The following is a 19,127-nucleotide window of genomic DNA, read 5'->3' on the forward strand; positions in this document are numbered from 1 at the left end:
CATAAATTATTCAGTGTAGGATAGGAAGTTCTTAAAATTAGGCTTTTCTGAAAAGAGGAAAAATTGGGAGAGGGAGGTGGTTCGTCAGCTCATCTACTAAGAAAGACTGCTTTCCTGATTTTTTCCCCCAAATCAATCTCTATACCTAAACCAAGGGTATACAATTATATCTTGTTTGATCCCTTAATCAGCTTATTATAAAAGAGCATCCATTCACTTTTATGATGGAGTCCTTGTGTTTCCATTGAATATGTATGCTTCTTCTTCCTAGACTCCTGCAGGAAGCCTGCAGAGAGCTGGCAGAATGGTATTTTCAGGATGGCCGAGCAGTTCTAGCCGCCTGTTGCCACCTGGCTGTGGACAATATTGAGGTACATTTCAGGGTGGCTCATGTGTGTCATGATGTTTGAGGGGGAAGATACGGTGACTTTCTGTGTAAGATCTGGTTTTGCATGCTTTCTGAGCCTGAGCGATTCCGTACTCAATAAACACAGGTTAACTCTGCAGATTATGAAATCTTTTATTCACCTATTTTTAAATTTTTATCACAAGATACATATTTGTGACAATCTTACTCTAAGTTTTTATCATATATGAGAAGCACTAGTGTGGTGAAGGGAAAAATCACTGGCCTGGAACTCAGAATATCTGACTTTTGAAAGCAGTTATTTTTATAAACACTTTAGTATGTTCTTCACAAGTTATGTTTTTAAATTATTTTTCATTTAATCCACTAATGTCATGGGAAAACCATTAAGTAAAGATATCGGTTCTATTTTGCATGTGTCCTTAGATATATTGACTGTAAGGGATAATTGATAATCACTGTACACTACTGAGGAAGATTCTAAGAATTTACTTTTTCTGATGGACTGAAGGCCATGTTGAGGCTATTGCAGACAGACCGCTGTTAATTCCAAAAATGTAAGCTGCTACTGCTAAGTCACTTCAGTCGTGTCCGACTCTGTGCAACCCCATAGATGGCAGCCCACCAGGCTCCCCTGTCCCTGGGATTCTCCAGGCAAGAACACTGGAGTGGGTTGCCATTTCCTTCTCCAGTGCGTGAAAGTGAAAAGTGAAAGGGAAGTCGCTCAGTCGTGTCCGACTCTTAGCGACCCCATGGACTGCAGCCTACCAGGCTCCTCTGTCCATGGGATGTTCCAGGCAAGAGTACTGGAGTGGGGTGCCATTGCCTTTTCCCAAAATGTAAGCAAAGGTTCGAAACTCTTAAATTATAAAAATTACTCTATGTCCCTTTATCAGCTTTCCCACCTGAAAATTGTAGTTGCCCTTGCCTAAGTACCCTGTGGGCTTCCCTGGTGGCTCCGATGGTAAAGAATCTGCCTGCAATTTGGGGGACCTGGGTTCAGTCCCTGGGTCGGGAAGATCCCCTGGAGAAGGGACAAGTACATTATAGAAATATTACATTCACCATCTTAAAAGAATAATTGGCTATAGGTTAATACAACTTGATCTACTTTGTGAGCTTGGCGGGGAGTAATGATCCTGCCGATCACCTGTGAAACTGAAGGTGTTATTTTCTCATTGAGCAAGCTGGCTATGGCGTACCTGATTCGTGGAAACGAGCTGGAGCTGGCTGTGTGTGTGGGCACTGTGCTGGGAGAGCCCGCAGCACCCGCAACCCACTATGCCCTGGAGTTACTGGCGAGGAAGTGCATGATGATCCCAGCGTGGTGAGCGTTTTTCTTTTCTAATGGGGAGTGTGATTGCTCGACAGTATTATGTTATTAATAGTTTCTGCTGTACAGGGAAGTGAATCGGCTACATGTATACATACATCCTCTCCCTCTTGGACCCCTCTCCCACCCAGCCCCATCCCAGCACCCCTCTAGGTCGTCACAGAGCCCCGAGCTGAGCTCCCTGTGTTATTCAGCAGCCTCCCACTCGCTATCTGTTTTATGCGTGGTGGTGAGTATGCATCAGTGGTGCGGTTTCAGTTAGTCCCAGCCTTTCCTTCCCTGCTGTGTCCCCAAGTTCTTCTCTATGTCTTTGTTGGGCTCCTGCCCTGGAAATAGGTTCATCTGTATCACTTTTCTATATTCCATATATATGCATTAAAATATGTGATGTTTGTTTTTATCTAACTTACTTCACTGTGTATGACAGACTAGATCCAACCACATCATCACAAATGACCTGATTTCACTCCTTTTTATGTCTGAGTAATATTCCATTATATACATATATATGTACATGGTGAGCATTTCTAAAGTTAAAGAATAGTTTCATAGTGATAAAATGCATTTTTTAAAAAGTTGCATGTGATATTTTTAAAATGCAATATTTTAAAAATATCACATTTAAAGATATTGCATTTTTAAATGTCTCCTTTGTAAATAAAAAATAAGATTGTGAAGGAAATGGTGCTATGAATGTGAATTAATAGTAAGAACTACTGTGAGCATATAATGAAATCTACTATCACTTATTCTGAAGTCACCCAGTTCTAATTTGTGATATTTCAAGCACATAAAGCATCATGAAACAATAGGCATGCACTTTCTAAGATTATTAGGACCACACATTCCCACGTTGTAAATTCTGCATATCTACACTCATTCTGGCTGGTACTTGTGTATTAGTTAAAGGTTTAGAAAATAAAGTCTCTTTTCTAGTGGAGAGTGATAACAAAGATGGTATGACTGTACACTTGGAACCAACTTGGGTGATGCTTTAAGACAACAGTCTCCAACCTTTTGGCACCAGGGACCAGTTTCGTGGAAGACAATTTTTCCACACACCGGAAGTGGGGAGATGGTTTGGGGATGATTGAAGCATACTACATTTATTATGCACTTTATTTCTATTATTATCACATCAGCTCCACCTCAGATCATCAGGCGTTAGATCCCGGAGGCTGGGGAGCTCTGCTCTTCAGAGTTAAACCTGGGAAAGACCTGGGGAGGCTGGAGCTCAGAGCTGTTCTCCCTTGTGTCTCAGAGCCTGCTTCCTAGGGCGGACCGTGCTTCATCGTGGATGACAGAGACAGTCCTGACCCTCAACAGGGGCTTGTTGAATAAAGATGATTTTAGACTTCTGCCCTCGCTTTCCCCAAAATACTTAGAACCTTGAGAGATTTTAAATAAGCTTGCTCGTCAGGACTTCACTTCTCCACACTGCCTGCACACACACCCTCAGTCTGAACAGCGGGTGATGCAGACGCTGCTGCGGAACGGCACAGAGGACGATGGTGGTGACGATCACAGCCAAGGACACTGCTGTCCTTGCATGTGCAGTTCACTGGATGCTCGACGGTAGCATAAGTTTACAGAGACTTACTGGTCTCAGTAAATTTTATGACCAAAACTAAAAGTTACATAAATTGGCTTTACAGTTTGTACTCTTAGCTACTATCTTAGTGTAAAATACCACAGACTGGGTGGCCTACAAACAAGAGAGAAGTTCAAGATAAACTGGCAGATTTGGTGTCTGATAAGAGCGGGCTTCCTGGTTCTTACTGGCTGTTTTTGCTGTGCTCACATGGAGAAAAGGGTTAGGAAACTCCCTGTGGCCTCCTTTATCAGGGTACTAACCCCTTTCCTCAGGGCTCTGCACTGCAACCTCCCAAAGACTCTACCTCCTAATACCATCACATTGAGGGTTAGATGTCAACCTAGGGCTTTTGGGGGAACATAGACATTCAGCTGACTACAGCTAAGTCAGAAAGAGAACAGAGCTTCCCAGTCTTTCCTGTTGGGTCTGGGGGCTTCAGAGTGAATCGATAATCTTAGAGTTACTCTAAAATTGACCCATATCTCACAGTGATGTAAGAGCTCCCTCCCCCCTAGAACTGAGTGGTGCCCCACCATCAGTGTCAGATGTGAATGGATCTTAACACTGACCGGCCCTCCTGAGGACCCAGTTCCCTACTGCCTCAAACCCAACCAGAGTGTGAGATCTAACTCAGACACTTACCCACAAAGGTGACTGACTCTGTGCTAGAAGTCAGCATCTCATTCAAATAAAATATGATTACTTCTTTCTAAAAACTGAAAAAGGAGCAAACTATAAATAGATATTAAATTTTGAAGAGGATTAAAGATCTTTCAACTGAGCATACATCCTGTGTTGTGTGCATGCTTGGTTGTTCAGTCGTGTCTGACTCTTTGCAACCCAAGGCCTGTAGCCCACCAGGTTCCTCTGTCCATGGGATTCTCCAGACAAGAATACTGGAGTGGGCTGCCATGCCCTCCTCCAGGGGATCTTCCCGACCCAGGAACTGAACCCACGTCTCCTGTGGCTCCTGAATTGCAGGCAGTCTTTACTGCTGAGCCACAGAGGATGCTTTTAATAGAAAGCAAACTTGTTTCTTCTTAACTCCCTTCAAGAGCCCTTCCTTTATGCAGCCATAGGTATGTGTACCAGAAACCAGGATCAAGTGCATACACTGAAATACATGGACCAGGCTTACCTCCAGGTGAAGTGTATAATCCTCGTGGCTAGTAGTAGAGCTCCACAAATTTAAAACACAATTATTAAGATAGCTGCATTATCTTAAGAGAATATGCTTGTATAACCAAGAACCAAGAACACTTCTTTTTTGCTTTTACACTTACTGGTAAAAGTTCACCTTTTCTTGGCTTTCATCACATATTCATGATATTCAAATTTATTTTCTTTTTAGCTTTCCATCCGTTGGATACAGGTATTACCTAGTTTTCCTTCATGCCCTTTGGTTTCTGTAATCTACATTTAGAGGAATTTCATAAGTAGGAAATCAGTACTCTTTATGTAAATAGAAAGGCAGGGGAGATTCTCCTTCCTTTGAAAGAGTTCTAAAACGTTGTTTCTCAGTTTTTCCCTCATTGACGTTTCCCCTTTTGTCATGTGAATAGGGATTTGGCAGCTGACCTTCTCCTCATGACTCCTGACAGTGAACTACAGTTAGTAAAACTCTGTGCTTTCTACCCAGGGTGTACTGAAGAGAGAAACGATCTCCATGAGAAGGTATGCTAGCGATACTCATTGTTCCCATTTGGAATGCCGTGCTGTGATTTCGTTAGTTTTAGGTTTGGTCAAATAGAAATTCTTGCAGAGAAACAAACATATGATCCTTTCAGGATCCTCTTATAAAGACAGCAAAAATTATAACAGTAACAAAAAACATTGATTGAATTTCTACTGTATTTTGAGGGCTGTTCTAAATTTTCACATCTGTTGGCTATTGACTCAAGTCTCACAAAACTGTGAAAAGTAGGGCATACTGTTCCTAATTTATAAAGAAAGTGAACTCAGAGAAGGTAAGGAACTTGCCATAATTGGTTAATGTTGAAATGAGAGTGTCAACACATGTAACTGCCCATCGCAAGCCCTTTGCATCTTTAGGTACCCCCTCCCAGAGAATCCCATGGACAGAGAAGCCTGGCAGAGTACAGTCCATAGAGTCGCAGAGAGTGAGAAACAACTGAAGTGACTTAGCATCCACACATGCATGCTGACTTTTAAAAAATAGGATCTTGAAAAGAATTACTGAAGTATGGTGAAATTTGCATGCTTATTCTAAAGTGCTTTTTATAAATGCTCCATTACAGAATATAGGAATCTATCAAGATTACATACAAAAGTGATCAAAATATTCAGCAATAAGGAGATTGTATTAATTATGGTACATTTCTATATGTCAGTGCTGTTAATCTGTTAAAAAATGATGAAGTTCTGTTTTTATTGATAGATGGCTGTAGAACAGTAAAATAAAAAGAAGATTATTAAACCGTGTACACACCATGTGATTTTCATTTTGAAAATCATCTGTGTACATAGTTTTATAACAGTGTTCACCTGCTCCTTTTATCATACATTCTAAAAGGGTATAATTGGACTCTTGGATCAGACTTCATTAATAACTCTTTAGAAAGACTAGTTAATATGTATAAATGTGTTACTAACTCTGGAGAATTTCACAAGACTAAAAATCCATATATATATGTGTGTGTGTGTGTGCGTGTGTGTGTGTATTATATTCGGCCACAATGCACAGCTTGGGGGATCTCAGTTCCCCAACCAGGGATTGAACCCAGGGCCACAGTAGTAAATGCCTGGAATCCACTAGGCTACCAAGCAACTCCTCTAAAACTTATACTTAAATATTAAGTTATATAGCTTTGAGAATTTTAAGATAGGGTAAGAACTACAGGAATGAAGGGTAAGAACTACAGGAATGATCAACCTGCTGTTATCATATTCTGTGTCAGAATGAAATCTCAGTGGGGACCATTAATTCCCTCTACTCTCAGAGCATATATCAAAGTGAAGAAACGTTTTTTCTGTCTAACCAGGCACAGTTCCTGTCATATAGTAGTTGCTCAACAAATAACTGGCTTTCAGGGAATACAGATGGGGAACGTTAGATGAAATGTCACATACACATGAGCACTTGTAATTTAGTTTGTAAGTTTTTTGAGAGGTTGAGGGGTCTAAAATACTCCATTTGGGACTTCCCTGGTGATCCAGTGGCCAAGACTCCATGCTCCCAATACAGGAGGCCTGGGCTTGATCCCTGGTCAGGGAACTAGATCCCACAGGCCACAGCTGAGACCTGCCTGGCACAGCCAAATAAATCAATATTTTTTAAACAGCAAAAAATATGAAACTATTGAATAAATGCATTAATAAATAAACAATCTTAGTAACTTAAGGGGATTTTAAAAAAAGAGAAGGGATGAGAGTGACAAATCTCAAAGGAGACAGTTGACTTTGTGGATGAACCACATCACCTTCCGTCACGACACAAATGTTTCTGCAGCAGAAGCTGCATCACAGTGTTTGCAAACATTAGTGAGACAGGGCAGTAAGCTATGTAGCCTCACTAAGAAGCAAACCAGCACACTCTTAACACCTGTGCTTAGAAGTTTACATAAAAGGTAAATTAACCTCCACCCACGTTTTGGAAGCAGAACTTCCATGAAGGAAGAGTAGATTCTCAGTTTTAACAGAAAAATTATTTGAAAAAACATTGCTTTTCATTTTGCAGTAATATAATTTCATAGGCTCAAATCTCCACTTCATGGCATTTTAGAATGTCAAAGCTAAAACACAAAGCTATAAAGAGCTTGTCCTTTTTTTTGCCTTCCTGCTCAAAATAAAGTTGCTGTGTCTCAAGGTCAAGTGAAAGTTAGTTACCATGTTCAGTTCAGTTCAGTCGCTCAGTCGTGTCCAACTCTTTGTGACCCCACGAATCGCAGCACACCAGGCCTCCCTGTCCATCACCAACTCCCGGAGTTCACCCAGACTCACGTCCATCAAGTTAGTTATGCCATCCAGCCATCTCATCCTCTGTTGTCCCCTTCTCCTCCTGCCCCCCATCCCTCCCAGCATCAGAGTCTTTTCCAGTGAGTCAACTCTTCGCATGAGGTGGCCAAAGTACTGGAGTTTCAGCTTTAGCATCATTCCTTCCAAAGAAATCCCAGGGCTGATCTCCTTCAGAATGGACTGGTTGGATCTCCTTGCAGTCCAAGGGGCTCTCAAGAGTCTTCTCCAACACCACAGTTCAAAGGCATCAGTTCTTCAGCGCTCAGCCTTCTTCACAGTCCAACTCTCACATCCATACATGACCACTAGAAAAACCATAGCCTTGACTAGACAAACCTTTGTTGTCAAAGTAATGTCTCTGCTTTTGAATATGCTATCTAAGTTGGTCATAACTTTCCTTCCAAGGAGTAAGCGTCTTTTAATTTCATGGCTGCAGTCACCATCTGCAGTGATTTTGGAGCCCCCAAAAATAAAGTCTGACACTGTTTCCACTGTTTGCCCATCTATTTGCCATGAAGTGATGGGACCAGATGCCATGATCTTCGTTTTCTGAATGTTGAGCTTTAAGCCAACTTTTTCACTCTCCACTTCCACCTTCATCAAGAAGCTTTTTAGTTCCTCTTCACTTTCTGCCATAAGGGTGGTGTCATCTGCATATCTGAGGTTATTGATATTTCTCCTGGCAATCTTGATTCCAGCTTGTGTTTCTTCCAGTCCAGCGTTTCTCATGATGTACTCTGCATATAAGTTAAATAAGCAGGGTGACAATATACAGCCTTGATGTACTCCTTTTCCTATTTGGAACCAGTCTGTTGTTCATGTCCAGTTCTAACTGTTGCTTCCTGACCTGCATACAGATTTCTTAAGAGGCAGGTCAGGTGGTCTGGTATTCCCATCTCTTCAAGAATTTTCCACAGTTTATTGTGATCCACACAGTCAAAGGCTTTGGCATAATCAATAAAGCAGAAATAGATGTTTTTCTGGAACTCTCTTGCTTTTTCCATGATCCAGCAGATGTTGGCAGTTTGGTCTCTGGTTCCTCTGCCTTTTCTAAAACCAGCTTGAACATCAGGACGTTCATGGTTCACATATTGCTGAAGCCTGGCTTGGAGAATTTTGAGCATTACTTTACTAGTGTGTGAGATGAGTACAATTGTGCGGTAGTTTGAGCATTCTTTGGCATTGCCTTTCTTTGGGATTGGAATGAAAACTGACCTTTTCCAGTCCTGTGGCCACTGCTGTTTTCCAAATTTGCTGGCATATAGAGTGCAGCACTTTCACAGCATCATCTTTCAGGATTTGTAATAGCTCAACTGGAATTCCATCACCTCCACTAGCTTTGTTCGTAGTGATGCGTTTTAAGGCCCACTTGACTTCACATTCCAGGCTGTCTGGCTCTAGGTCAGTGATCACAGCATCGTGATTATCTGGGTCGTGAAGATCTTTCTTGTACAGTTCTTCTGTGTATTCTTGCCACCTCTTCTTAATATCTTCTGCTTCTGTTAGGTCCATACCATTTCTGTCCTTTATTGCAGAGGACACATAAGCATTACCTTTTGTGTTTTCTACACTTAATGTAATTTTTGACACTGATGAGTATATTTGTTCTAAAATAACTAATTTCAGCATTCCTGCTAAATGACATTTGTGGGTACTAATCCCATTATCACAATCAGGACAATTTGCTTCCACCTTTTTTAACTGTGTGTTTAAAAGTTTTGACTCATTAGATACTATTGTATTTATTGTTATTAGATCTTAAAGATATTAACATAAATGTATGCTCCCAGTACCGATTATTTCATTTACATCTATTTTCAGCAACTTTAATTAGAGAAACATACCAGGTATATTGGAAATATTTAGTACTTATATTAATACTATTGCTTTTATTCCTATAAATATTAGTAGCATTGTCATCAAACCAATTCTTTTCTAGTGCAAGCTACCCACAGTAGAAGAATGTATGCAGTTAGCTGAGACAGCCCATGCCGATGGCAAAATATTTGAAACTATAAAGTATTACTTGCTAAGTCAAGAACCTGAAAAAGCCCTTCCTATTGGTATTGACTTCATCAAAGGTATGTATTTAGTTGGTAGTATAATTTAAAATCTACTCTTTTATTTGGTATTTTCATTTGTATTGATTTTTTTTTAAAAGGCTTAAAAATCAAGTACTAGCCATCCTGAATTTAAAAAAGAAAGAGATTGCTGATGCTTTGGTATCGGGACCTAACTGGGATCTAGAAAATAAAGAGGTAGATAGCGTTGACCAGAAAAGAATCAATCACACAAGTTAAAATTTGAACAAGTTTTAATCCTTTAATTTAGAGACGCTGGTTTTGTTTTGCCAGAACACATCAGTAGTTCCGATTGGACTTTGGACACCATTTACCCCGTTCTTGACCTGTTGAGTTATATTCGTACTGAAAAACTGGCCTTGCATACGTGTACTGAGTGAGTACTTTATCCCCAAAATACATAACCAAACTTATGCAATGTTTCAAAATGGTTGTATTGTTTTTGGTGTTCAGATGAAGAAATAAGATCTCTTGGACAGATAGGTGCACATATAGAAAAATTACATTTTGTTTTGTCCTTAAATAGAAACAGAGAGGTCACTTTGAAACCTAAGATAAATCATACGGGCCCCATTTCCTAATACCTTGTGTGTGTGTGTGTGTCTGTGTGTGTCTGTCTGTACACAAAGACACACACAGACACACCTGGTTCAAACAGGGCTACTTCAGATCTTTGGGGTCATTTTGGACCACATGTCCCCAGTGATCTGTGTAGTGGTCATAGCTCTTAAACATCCATATATACAAAGCATACTAGGTTGGGCAAAGAAGTGAAAGTGCTAGAAAGTAAAAACAGACACCGTCCTTGAATTCAGGTATCGTGTAAGGACACTGTTACCCATGTAGCTAAAGTCCCGAGAACCATGTGTATTTCTTAGCGAGGCTTTAGGCTGCTTTTGGTGCAATGCCACATGGGAAAACTGGTGCAGCAGCCTGTGACACTTTGGCAGGAGCCGCAGGGACCGACGGGAGAGAGGAAAACAAGAAGACAAGAGTTCAATATTATTCAAAGACTTTTATTTTAAAATACAATTTGTATTATTTGGTACATGTCTGAATAGGAGTTAACTGATGAATAAAACATCTTTACATTTAGAAAATTTTCTAAGCATATTTTGCTATGTTACTCATCAAAATGAGACACAAGTTCAATAACTATATAAGAGCAATGTTCTGTACCTCAGATTATAGAATTTTTTAAAATAAATATATTCTCTTCTAGAGCTCGAAATGAGTTGCTGATATTATGTGGCTATGTTGGCGCGTTACTGGCTATCAGAAGGCAGTATCAAAGCATCGTCCCAGCACTGTATGAGTACACGAGGTAAAAACAGTTTCTCTCTGATTAAGACATTAGAGAAGTGAGCGCCTTTCACTGAGACGGTTAGCGTCTTAAGTGCATTGTAGAGGCAACAAATACATTTTGCACATGTCCATTTATTTCCTAAGCATGTGCTTCATAATAAAGCAGCAGTAAGTGATACAAATTAACAGTGAGTGAAAGTATTAGGCAGTCAGTTATGTCCAGCTCTTTGCAACCCCATGGATTGTAGCCCATCAGGCTCCTCTGTGCATGGGATTCTCCAGGCAAGAACACTGGAGTGGGTTGCCATTCCCTTCTCCAGGGGACCTTCCTGACCCAGGGATCAAACCTGGATCCTCCTGCATTGCAGGCAGATTCTTTACCATCTGAGCAGATTCCATCAAGGATCTGGATTCTTCCCTTCTTTCAACTCTGACATCCTTGGCTTCCTTCCTCCTGCCTGAGTGGCCCAGAGTTACCTGCTAGCTTCTTGCCCTCTGTATATTGTGCCTGTACTTGAAGTGGGAGGGGGAGGTGAGGGTGACTGGATGGAGACCACAGAGGGCAGGAGCTTCTGATTCTGGAAGGAAGTCTTCGTGCTGTGTGCCTGCAGCCCACTGGCCAGGACTGTGTAATCCACTTTTAAAAGAAGATTGGAAACTGTATTTCAAGCTTGCCCATCTCCACAGTAGAAAAATGCAAAGCAAAGAGGTTGGTTGGTGGCAGATACTCCCTATTTCATATTTTATATTCAGATATAACCTACCGGCCAAACTCCTGTGTTTTCAGGCCAGCTTGCTGAACTCAGCCCTCATGCATAAAACTTGTCATACTCAAAAATAAAACTCAGTGCCTTGTCCCCCAAAAATACCATCTCTAAAATAGGTGACTCCTAAAGATGCTGCGAGTCTGTGGTGAAGCAGTTGTTCTGAGTTTCCTTCCTGTGGGCATGGGGTTCTGAGAGAAATGGAGCTCTCTCCTTCCCGACTTACCCTCTCGTCAAGGTGGAGGGCTGTGTTACTGTGGGCCTGTGCCTGGAGCTGTTGGAAGAATCTCTGATGTCAGGGCACTCGAGGAAAAATCTATGCCAGCAGCATAACCATAAATGGAAAGCAACTTTCAACAATATTAAGATATAAGGGAATTTCCCTGAGTGTTACTCAGCATTGCTCATCCTATCATCCAGCATTTATTGAATATGTTTGACTTACCAGAGAGTTACACACGGGCATGCACACCTATATTTACATATACACGTAGATATGTGAACAGTGGTTATATCTAAAATTGCAGTTGTTTAAAATTCATTTGCATTTCCGCTGTCTTTCTCATGGTTGTCAGATGTTAATTTCTTTCTGGCATGTTTCAGTCAGCTGTTAAAACGGCGGAAGGTGTCAGTGCCTTTAAAAATTGAACACCTTTCTGAGGAACTGGACGCATGGAGAGCTTGCACACAGATTGTCAACCCGTGAGTGAATATAAAATCTGATATAAAAATTGAATACAGAATGTATTGCTTAATATTGTAGACAAACTTGTAAATTGTTGTCTCATTATTTATTTGGCAGGAGAATGAATCTTGGGTTGTTTAGCACATAGTAATAATTTATAACACTCTCCTGCCTTTTTCAAGTCCTTCCTTTTACTATAAATTAAGTCTAAAGTTAATTTTCCATCACTTACAAAGGACTAAATTATCATTGGGGACTGTTTTTAATCTGAACCTTGACAATCCTGTGATTCTACAAAAATAAAAATGGAATATCTGTTGGAAATACAGATCATCAGAAGACTCTCCATATACACCCCCTTCTGATTCACAAAGACTGGTTTATGCAGCTTTACTGAAGAGACTAAAGGAAGAACCACTCAGAGGAATTGTTGGACCAGATTATGTGACTGGGTCGAATCTTCCCAGTCATTCCGATACTCACATCTCTTGTCTTACGGGATTGAAAATCCAGGTACAGCCTAATGTCAAGCGTAAATTATGCATGCCCATCATTTTTGTTTTTTCATTACTTTTTGAAATGAGAACTTAAAATAATCTGAATAAAAGTATAAAGAAACCTGAGGCCCAGTGAGGAAATACTGCCCTTAATAAGCTTTTGTATTTGATATAAGTGGTTTCTCTCTCCTTAAAATAAATCCAGAGACATAGTCATTGTACTTTTTATCATAAAAGCAATTCATATAACAGATACACTTAGTAAGAAATGGCATGTATACTTAGTAACATGTTTTAAAATACATAGAGATCATTTCCTTAGGGAAATTAAATAAGGGAGACAAACCAACAGTCAACACAGTTACAAATTGTTCTCAGTAGATTAAATGTAACTATAGTCTCCATTGGTATTTTATAAACACAAAGCAATTAAAAACTGATAGGTGTATAATAAATCTACATATTGTGCATATTCTTAAATTGACTTAGTGAACTTCTCAGTCATTCAAAATTACAGGGCTCTATCATGAGGGATGGCTAATTCCCAAGGAATGGCCCCTTGTGAACAATGCCAGGCCTGCCCGTGTGCCCAGGGGTGCCATTATTGCCAGAAAATAGAGAAGCTTTCATCATTTCAGAGCCAGGAGCAGTTGTAGGTGTCCCCAAGAAGTAAACAAAGCTGAATCCCCATGAAGTGCTACTGGAGACCAGATGGGACCAAAAGAATGCCATCTCCCAGGCATCGTCAGGCATCACTAAGTGGATTCTTGTATCTCTAATGTAACGTAGCTAATTACATCTCTGACACCGATGTGCCACATCAGTAGAGAAAAGGTATTTGGGGGGATAACTAGTCAGATGTCTTGCTACCAATGAAAAATCTAACTGCAGCTTGACTTGACCCTGAAAACTAAGTCTTCAGAACACACCAGAATATTCAAACCACAGACAGGAAACCAAGTAGGACATGTGCTTACTATCCACTCATGTTCAGAGATTAAGAACCAAAGCAGTAAATTCAGTCATTTATAATTAACAGCAAAACCCCTCTTGTGGCTTTTAGACTGTATCCTCAGTGCCACTAACCGCCCTGCATGTACCTCTTCTAGTGCTTGACAGACTTCCTGTTTCTTCCTCCTCTTCAGGGCCTTTTCTCCTTCTCAGACAATCATCTACTTCACAGGCTGTCTAACCTCTCTGCACCCAAACCCACCTAAGAAAGGATCTACTAATTATCTGACATACACTCAAGCACAAATGACTAATTCATGGGGAGTTCTACTCACCTGGGGCATTTCTGTTCCTGCAGAAAATTTGTCCTGGTTAAAACTGAAATTTCAAGTACCTGTGAATAGGAAGCTGTCTACTGCATATAAATGGATTTTTGAATATCTGAAAATAATTTGCTAACAGCAAGCTCTTATCATTTGAAGTGTTAGTGGCTCAGTCATGTCCAACTCTTTGCAACCCCATGGACTGTAGCCTGCCAGGCTCATCCGTCCATGGAATTCACCAGGCAAAGAACACTGGCGTGGGTTGCCATTCCCCTTTTCCAGGAGATCTTTCCAACCAAGGGGTCGAACCGAGGTCTCCCTCATTGCAGGCAGATTCTTTACCATCTGAGCTTCCGGGGAAGCTCCTAATCATTTGAAATCGGGGTCCAAAGCCTGATAACTTTAGAACATAATGAAGAAATTAAGTTTTTATCTCATTTTTGTGTTTCTGAAATCATGCTTTTTCTTCTAGGAGCTGAGAGATACAGATTGAAAGGTTTTTTTGGATTTAGTTCTTCAGAACTACCCTTGATATACAAAATAGCTGATGAAACTAAATTATAGATATGCTTATAAATCACAGAATTGACATGCCTCTATATTATACATACACGTATATAGCAGTGTATTTTTCATCTTCTGGAGAGCAAGTTGAGTTTCTAGTTTAAATAATTTAACCAGCTGTATTGATGTAGGCTGTATGATGAAAAGGGTGAAGTCTATTATTAAGCATGTATGCCTTTATAAATGTTAACTTTGTAGTAATTAATAGATTAACAATACCTATTGTCATTGACAGCACTATTGTAATTAAAAGAACTCAGATGATAAAGCCAAATTCCATTTTGAAAGACATCAGGGCATTTTAAAATGTTTCTCTATTTGGTGGCAATTCAGAAAATCTTGTGTTTCTCTTTAAATTTCCTATCAGCATTGCCTAAATATCACCAGTGGTTTTTTGATGACAGTGATTCTGTGTATGGAAGTTTAAAATTCATTTAAACGTTAAACTTTAATTTTTAAATTTAATCAAATTTAAAATTTAAAGTTGCAAATTCATAATCTCATCCTCTCTTCTTGTGACTCCCACTGTGCAGGGTCCTGTATTTTTCCTTGAAGATGGGAAATCCACCATCTCCTTGAATGATGCTCTCATGTGGGCAAAGGTGAACCCATTCTCACCTCTGGGGACTGGAATACGACTCAACCCATTTTAACGGAAGGTTTTTCTCCATGCTTAATTGTTTTTCTTAAGACCTTTCATGGCGTTAGTATTACCTTAACCTCTGTTCAAAGCCAAAGGTCTGGAGGAGGAGAGGGGGGTGGAGGGCTCACAGTTGATTTTAATCATTAACTTCAACAAATAAAATATTTATATAATTTAAAGGAAAAATAGATGTCTGTCTCCTTATAAAATATAATAGCCATATTTGGGAGGAAGGTAATATTAAAATTATAAAGGACTGACAAATATAAAAGAGCATAGAAACTTATCCCAAAGCATAAATGGTACCAACTATTCTAGTGTTAAAATGTTGAAAAGTATAAAACAGTGCAACACCTATAATAGTGCTTGACGTGCAGTAGATACCTAATGAATATTTGAATGACCGAATATCTCCAAGTCTTGAAATGTAAGGTATATACAGCTGATCTTCAAGTTAACAAGCACCGATACTGTCCTCTACAAAATGCATGGTAAACCGCTAGTTTTAGTTCATATTTAATCAAAGTTTTCAGTTATAAATTTAATATACATCACTCAATGGATATGCAGTCAAAATACTTTTGAGTTTTTTTTTTAAAAAGAAAACATTCCCAGGTTTTGTAACTGAAACTTAAATGTCCAGTTATAAAAGGAATGAGTTATATAAGCATGAAAAAAATTGAGGGGTAAAAAACAAATGAAGTGAAATATATGTGAAAATTTAAAAGATATGTAAATACTAATTTTGATAATTTAATATTCACAATCTATAATCATTTTATATTAACTCTATAATTATAATAAACATGACTTATTGGAAGTTAGACCATGAATGCTTTTGCAGGAGATTGAACACAGAATCAAGAGAAGAAACTTACTGTTTACCCAAATCTAATTATTTTTTCTGCATGTTTCTCTAGCTGAGTTTCAGAAGACTTGTTTCTAAAAGTCTTTCCTAAGGGACTATATTTTATGGTTTAAAAGATTATTCTCAACATTTTCTAAACTCATTCCCAATAAGTCATCTATTTTATCAGGACTCTCTTTAAATTTATTTTACTAAATATTATCTGTTCAGAAAGATAAAGTTAACCAAGGAAGTCTCTGGATGTCGAAATTCTCATGAAACTGTCTAAGCCTTCAAAAATGCAGAAAAACAAATAGAGTTTTGTTGGAAACTGACAAACATCATGAGATTCAGCCTTAGTAATACTCATCTTGGAAGTCAAATGACGCTATTAATGAGATAGCATAAAAACATGAGTAATTCCACTTAATGAAAATTTTCCAAATAATGAATTTAAGACTACCAAGAATATAGGAAGTATAATCAGAATATCCGGCTGCTTTTGTTTCCCTTTGATAAAAATATGGGGCTTGGCAGCAAGCAGGAAGGATTTTTCAAACTAAATGGTTTGCTAAACACCAGAATGAGGTTCTAAGTGAAGCATGATTTTCCTTCCAGTATCAACAGGAAAGATACATATTTTTTAAAAAAATTAATAGCTCAAGTAAAGCTATTTCTAGAGGTGGGCAAGATTTTCAGTGGACCAATGTGTAATAGTAATATTCAGAAAAAAATTGTATTGACGAGCATGACATGTAAATAAATTATATCAGGCAAACTAGTAGTGTAACTCTTTGCTAGTGAGGAAAACATATTACAAAGTAGATTCACATTACCTACAAAAGTTATGAGAAAAAACTCTTACTCGTCAGGGTGAATTAGGTTTAACTGTACCTTTAAACTTATTTTTGCTCATTCTGGACTAATGAAGGGGCTTCCCAGGTGGCTTCTTGGTCAAGAATCTTACTGCCAATGCAGGAGCGCAGGAGATGTGGGTTTAATCGCTGGATCGGGAAGATTCCCTGGAGGAGGAAATGGCAACCCACTCCAGTATTCTTACCTGGAGAATCCCACGGACAGAGGAGCCTGGCAGGCTACAGTCCATGGGGTTGCAAAGAGTCAGACACGACTGACGGACTAAGCATTAACATGCATACGAATAAACCAATTCTGTGTTTTCAGCAGTACCAGGCAGGCACAGGTGTTGAATAAAAGGTTGTTGAATTTTTAGAAAATATGCTCTTCAGCCCAACTATGGATAAGACACACTTTACTTCTTATTGAAATATATCCAAGTGTAGATGATTGTATCCTATTAGGGTGGCAAGAGGTGGTAAAATCACTTCTTCAAAGCCATTAGACAGGTGCTTCTTCGGGTTCCTTTTCCACATTTATGGTAGGCTTCATACAGTCAGAATATGTTCTGGTTTGCTTCACCTCAATTTCTTTAGGTGTACTGACTCTATTACCTGTATTTGGTGGGATATTTACATAAAATTAAGATCCATTCTGGTTATTAAATATGTACATAAACATCAATGTTTTTAATGTACCAACCATACACAATAATTAGCAAGAGGCTGGGCACAAGTTAGTCTAAAATCTCAAGTAAACAGAACATTTACAGCATGCATTATAGTAGTTGGAAATACAAAACCGGAATACCAGCGCCTCCAGAAGTCATCTGTAGAGCCTAAAAATACCCAGGGGTTATTGGGTGCATCTGATACTGAATATGACTACTATTTTTAAATGTTGCTTCAGAAAGCAGGTGAGGCAACAGTGATTTTAATAGTGATTTTAATAGTGCTTAGGTTTGCGAACACAGAATGCAGAATTAGGTTTCTAGAATTCTGTGCTGAGGCATCCAAGCTAGCCACTCAGACTCTTCAGCTGACTTGGTTTGAATAGGATTGGCCAAGAGATAACTGAGAGACCTGCATTTCCTTGGCCCATTGTTGTGGTTGATGCTCGATTTAGGTAAACAAAGGAACTTCAGTGTTTAAAAAAAAAGAAACACCTTTCTTATAATTAATTTTTACCACCGCATCAATATATTAAGAGAAACTTTTCAGATGAACAGCCTGTGATTTCAGTACCATTCAGTGCCAAGTGCCATCTCAGGTGGTAAAATAGGGTTAAATTCCTAAAGTCGAGGGTTGTTGCCTCTGCTCCTGTTAACTTACCAGTTCTGTTAGCTTATCCAAACTAATCACTCTGCTCTTATCAGAAATGACCAAAACGGCATCCATCTCACAAATGTGGGGAGAAATGACGTAAAGCCCAGGAAAAGGGGCTCTCATCCATATAATTACCAAAGTCAAACCCAAACCCAAACCATTAATTCCTGTTGTGCCTCGGTTGAGAGAGTCCCAGGATCTACAACAGGCTGGAGTGAAGGAGAAAGAGAAAAGCTCATGTCTTCCCATCCTGTGCTGCCCGGCCCCATGAGGGCACCTGTCGGCCATCTTGAAAAAGAGAAGACAAGACCGCGGAAGTGGGAGGGAATCAGGCCTCATGAGAGCGCAAGATGGGGGACGAGTTATTTATAGAAGTTCGTCCGTTGTTAAACACGGAACAGCAAGAGGCCATGCTACTAGGAGTCCCGATCTGAAATAACAATAGCATACAGTTTTTCGAAAAACTCACCTCTGAGTCTTGAAAGTTTCCTGAAAAGACAACAGAAATGAAGAATACTCTTTAGCAACTCAGATATCAGTAGGCAACTGTCATTTTTTTTTTTTTTTTTTAAGCGTGGCACCTGACATCTGTTTGTTATACAGGCAGAAAGCCTTGCTTTGGCTCATTCCTACCTTTGCTTTGTCATCCCCAGTCTCCAGTCTGGCCCTTTGAGCTCTATTACAGGGGTGGAGGCAGGCAGGTGAACAGAGAGAGGCCACTGCAATCTCCTCCCTGCCCACCACACCCCTCCCCACCCCAGCCCGCGGGGTTCCAGCTCCCACCCTGCTGGAACGTTTACTGCAAACATCCCTGATGGAAGGAGCCCGAGGTAGGCGGAAGGGGAGGATGTGTTCTCAGAATCTAAAAGGGAAACTATGAACTGCTCTTTTTTTTTTCCCTCATAGAAGCATTGGAATTCACTTCTGTTAGATTCTGTGGTGATGTATTTTGAGGCACTGGCTGGCCTAAGGTCTCAATATTAAAAAGTGTGCTCTGGGGAACAGTTGTTCTACCAAG

At 39.7% G+C, this 19,127-nt stretch overlaps 1 protein-coding gene and 1 long non-coding RNA gene across 9 annotated transcripts in view; one reads left to right on the plus strand and one right to left on the minus strand.

The window, feature by feature from the left end:
- WDR17 (WD repeat domain 17) overlaps positions 1 to 15,268 on the plus strand; it is a 70,063-nt gene extending 54,795 nt beyond the window's left edge. For 5 of the 8 annotated variants that reach the window (XM_027529900.1, XM_027529891.1, XM_027529897.1 and 2 more), the window contains 10 exons: positions 272 to 371; positions 1,555 to 1,694; positions 4,646 to 4,666; positions 4,857 to 4,968; positions 9,209 to 9,350; positions 9,624 to 9,726; positions 10,573 to 10,674; positions 12,023 to 12,121; positions 12,434 to 12,617; positions 14,973 to 15,268. In XM_027529900.1, coding sequence (XP_027385701.1) covers positions 272 to 371; positions 1,555 to 1,694; positions 4,646 to 4,666; positions 4,857 to 4,968; positions 9,209 to 9,350; positions 9,624 to 9,726; positions 10,573 to 10,674; positions 12,023 to 12,121; positions 12,434 to 12,617; positions 14,973 to 15,092 — 1,123 coding nt within the window. In that variant the 3' untranslated portion in view covers positions 15,093 to 15,268. The remainder of the gene's footprint in view (positions 1 to 271; positions 372 to 1,554; positions 1,695 to 4,645; positions 4,667 to 4,856; positions 4,969 to 9,208; positions 9,351 to 9,623; positions 9,727 to 10,572; positions 10,675 to 12,022; positions 12,122 to 12,433; positions 12,618 to 14,972) is intronic. The other 3 variants (XM_027529895.1, XM_027529892.1, XM_027529896.1) reach the window with 3 other exon arrangements.
- Positions 15,269 to 17,182: 1,914 nt separating this feature from the next.
- On the minus strand, positions 17,183 to 19,069 carry LOC113885027. The gene is made up of 2 exons (XR_003509103.1): positions 18,579 to 19,069; positions 17,183 to 17,398 (listed from the first exon to the last, which is right to left on the minus strand). It is a non-coding gene; the product is annotated as an uncharacterized LOC113885027 (long non-coding RNA).
- Positions 19,070 to 19,127: the final 58 nt, after the last annotated feature.

Source organism: Bos indicus x Bos taurus, chromosome 27, assembly GCF_003369695.1.
Source record: "Bos indicus x Bos taurus breed Angus x Brahman F1 hybrid chromosome 27, Bos_hybrid_MaternalHap_v2.0, whole genome shotgun sequence".
NCBI lineage: Eukaryota > Metazoa > Chordata > Mammalia > Artiodactyla > Bovidae > Bos > Bos indicus x Bos taurus.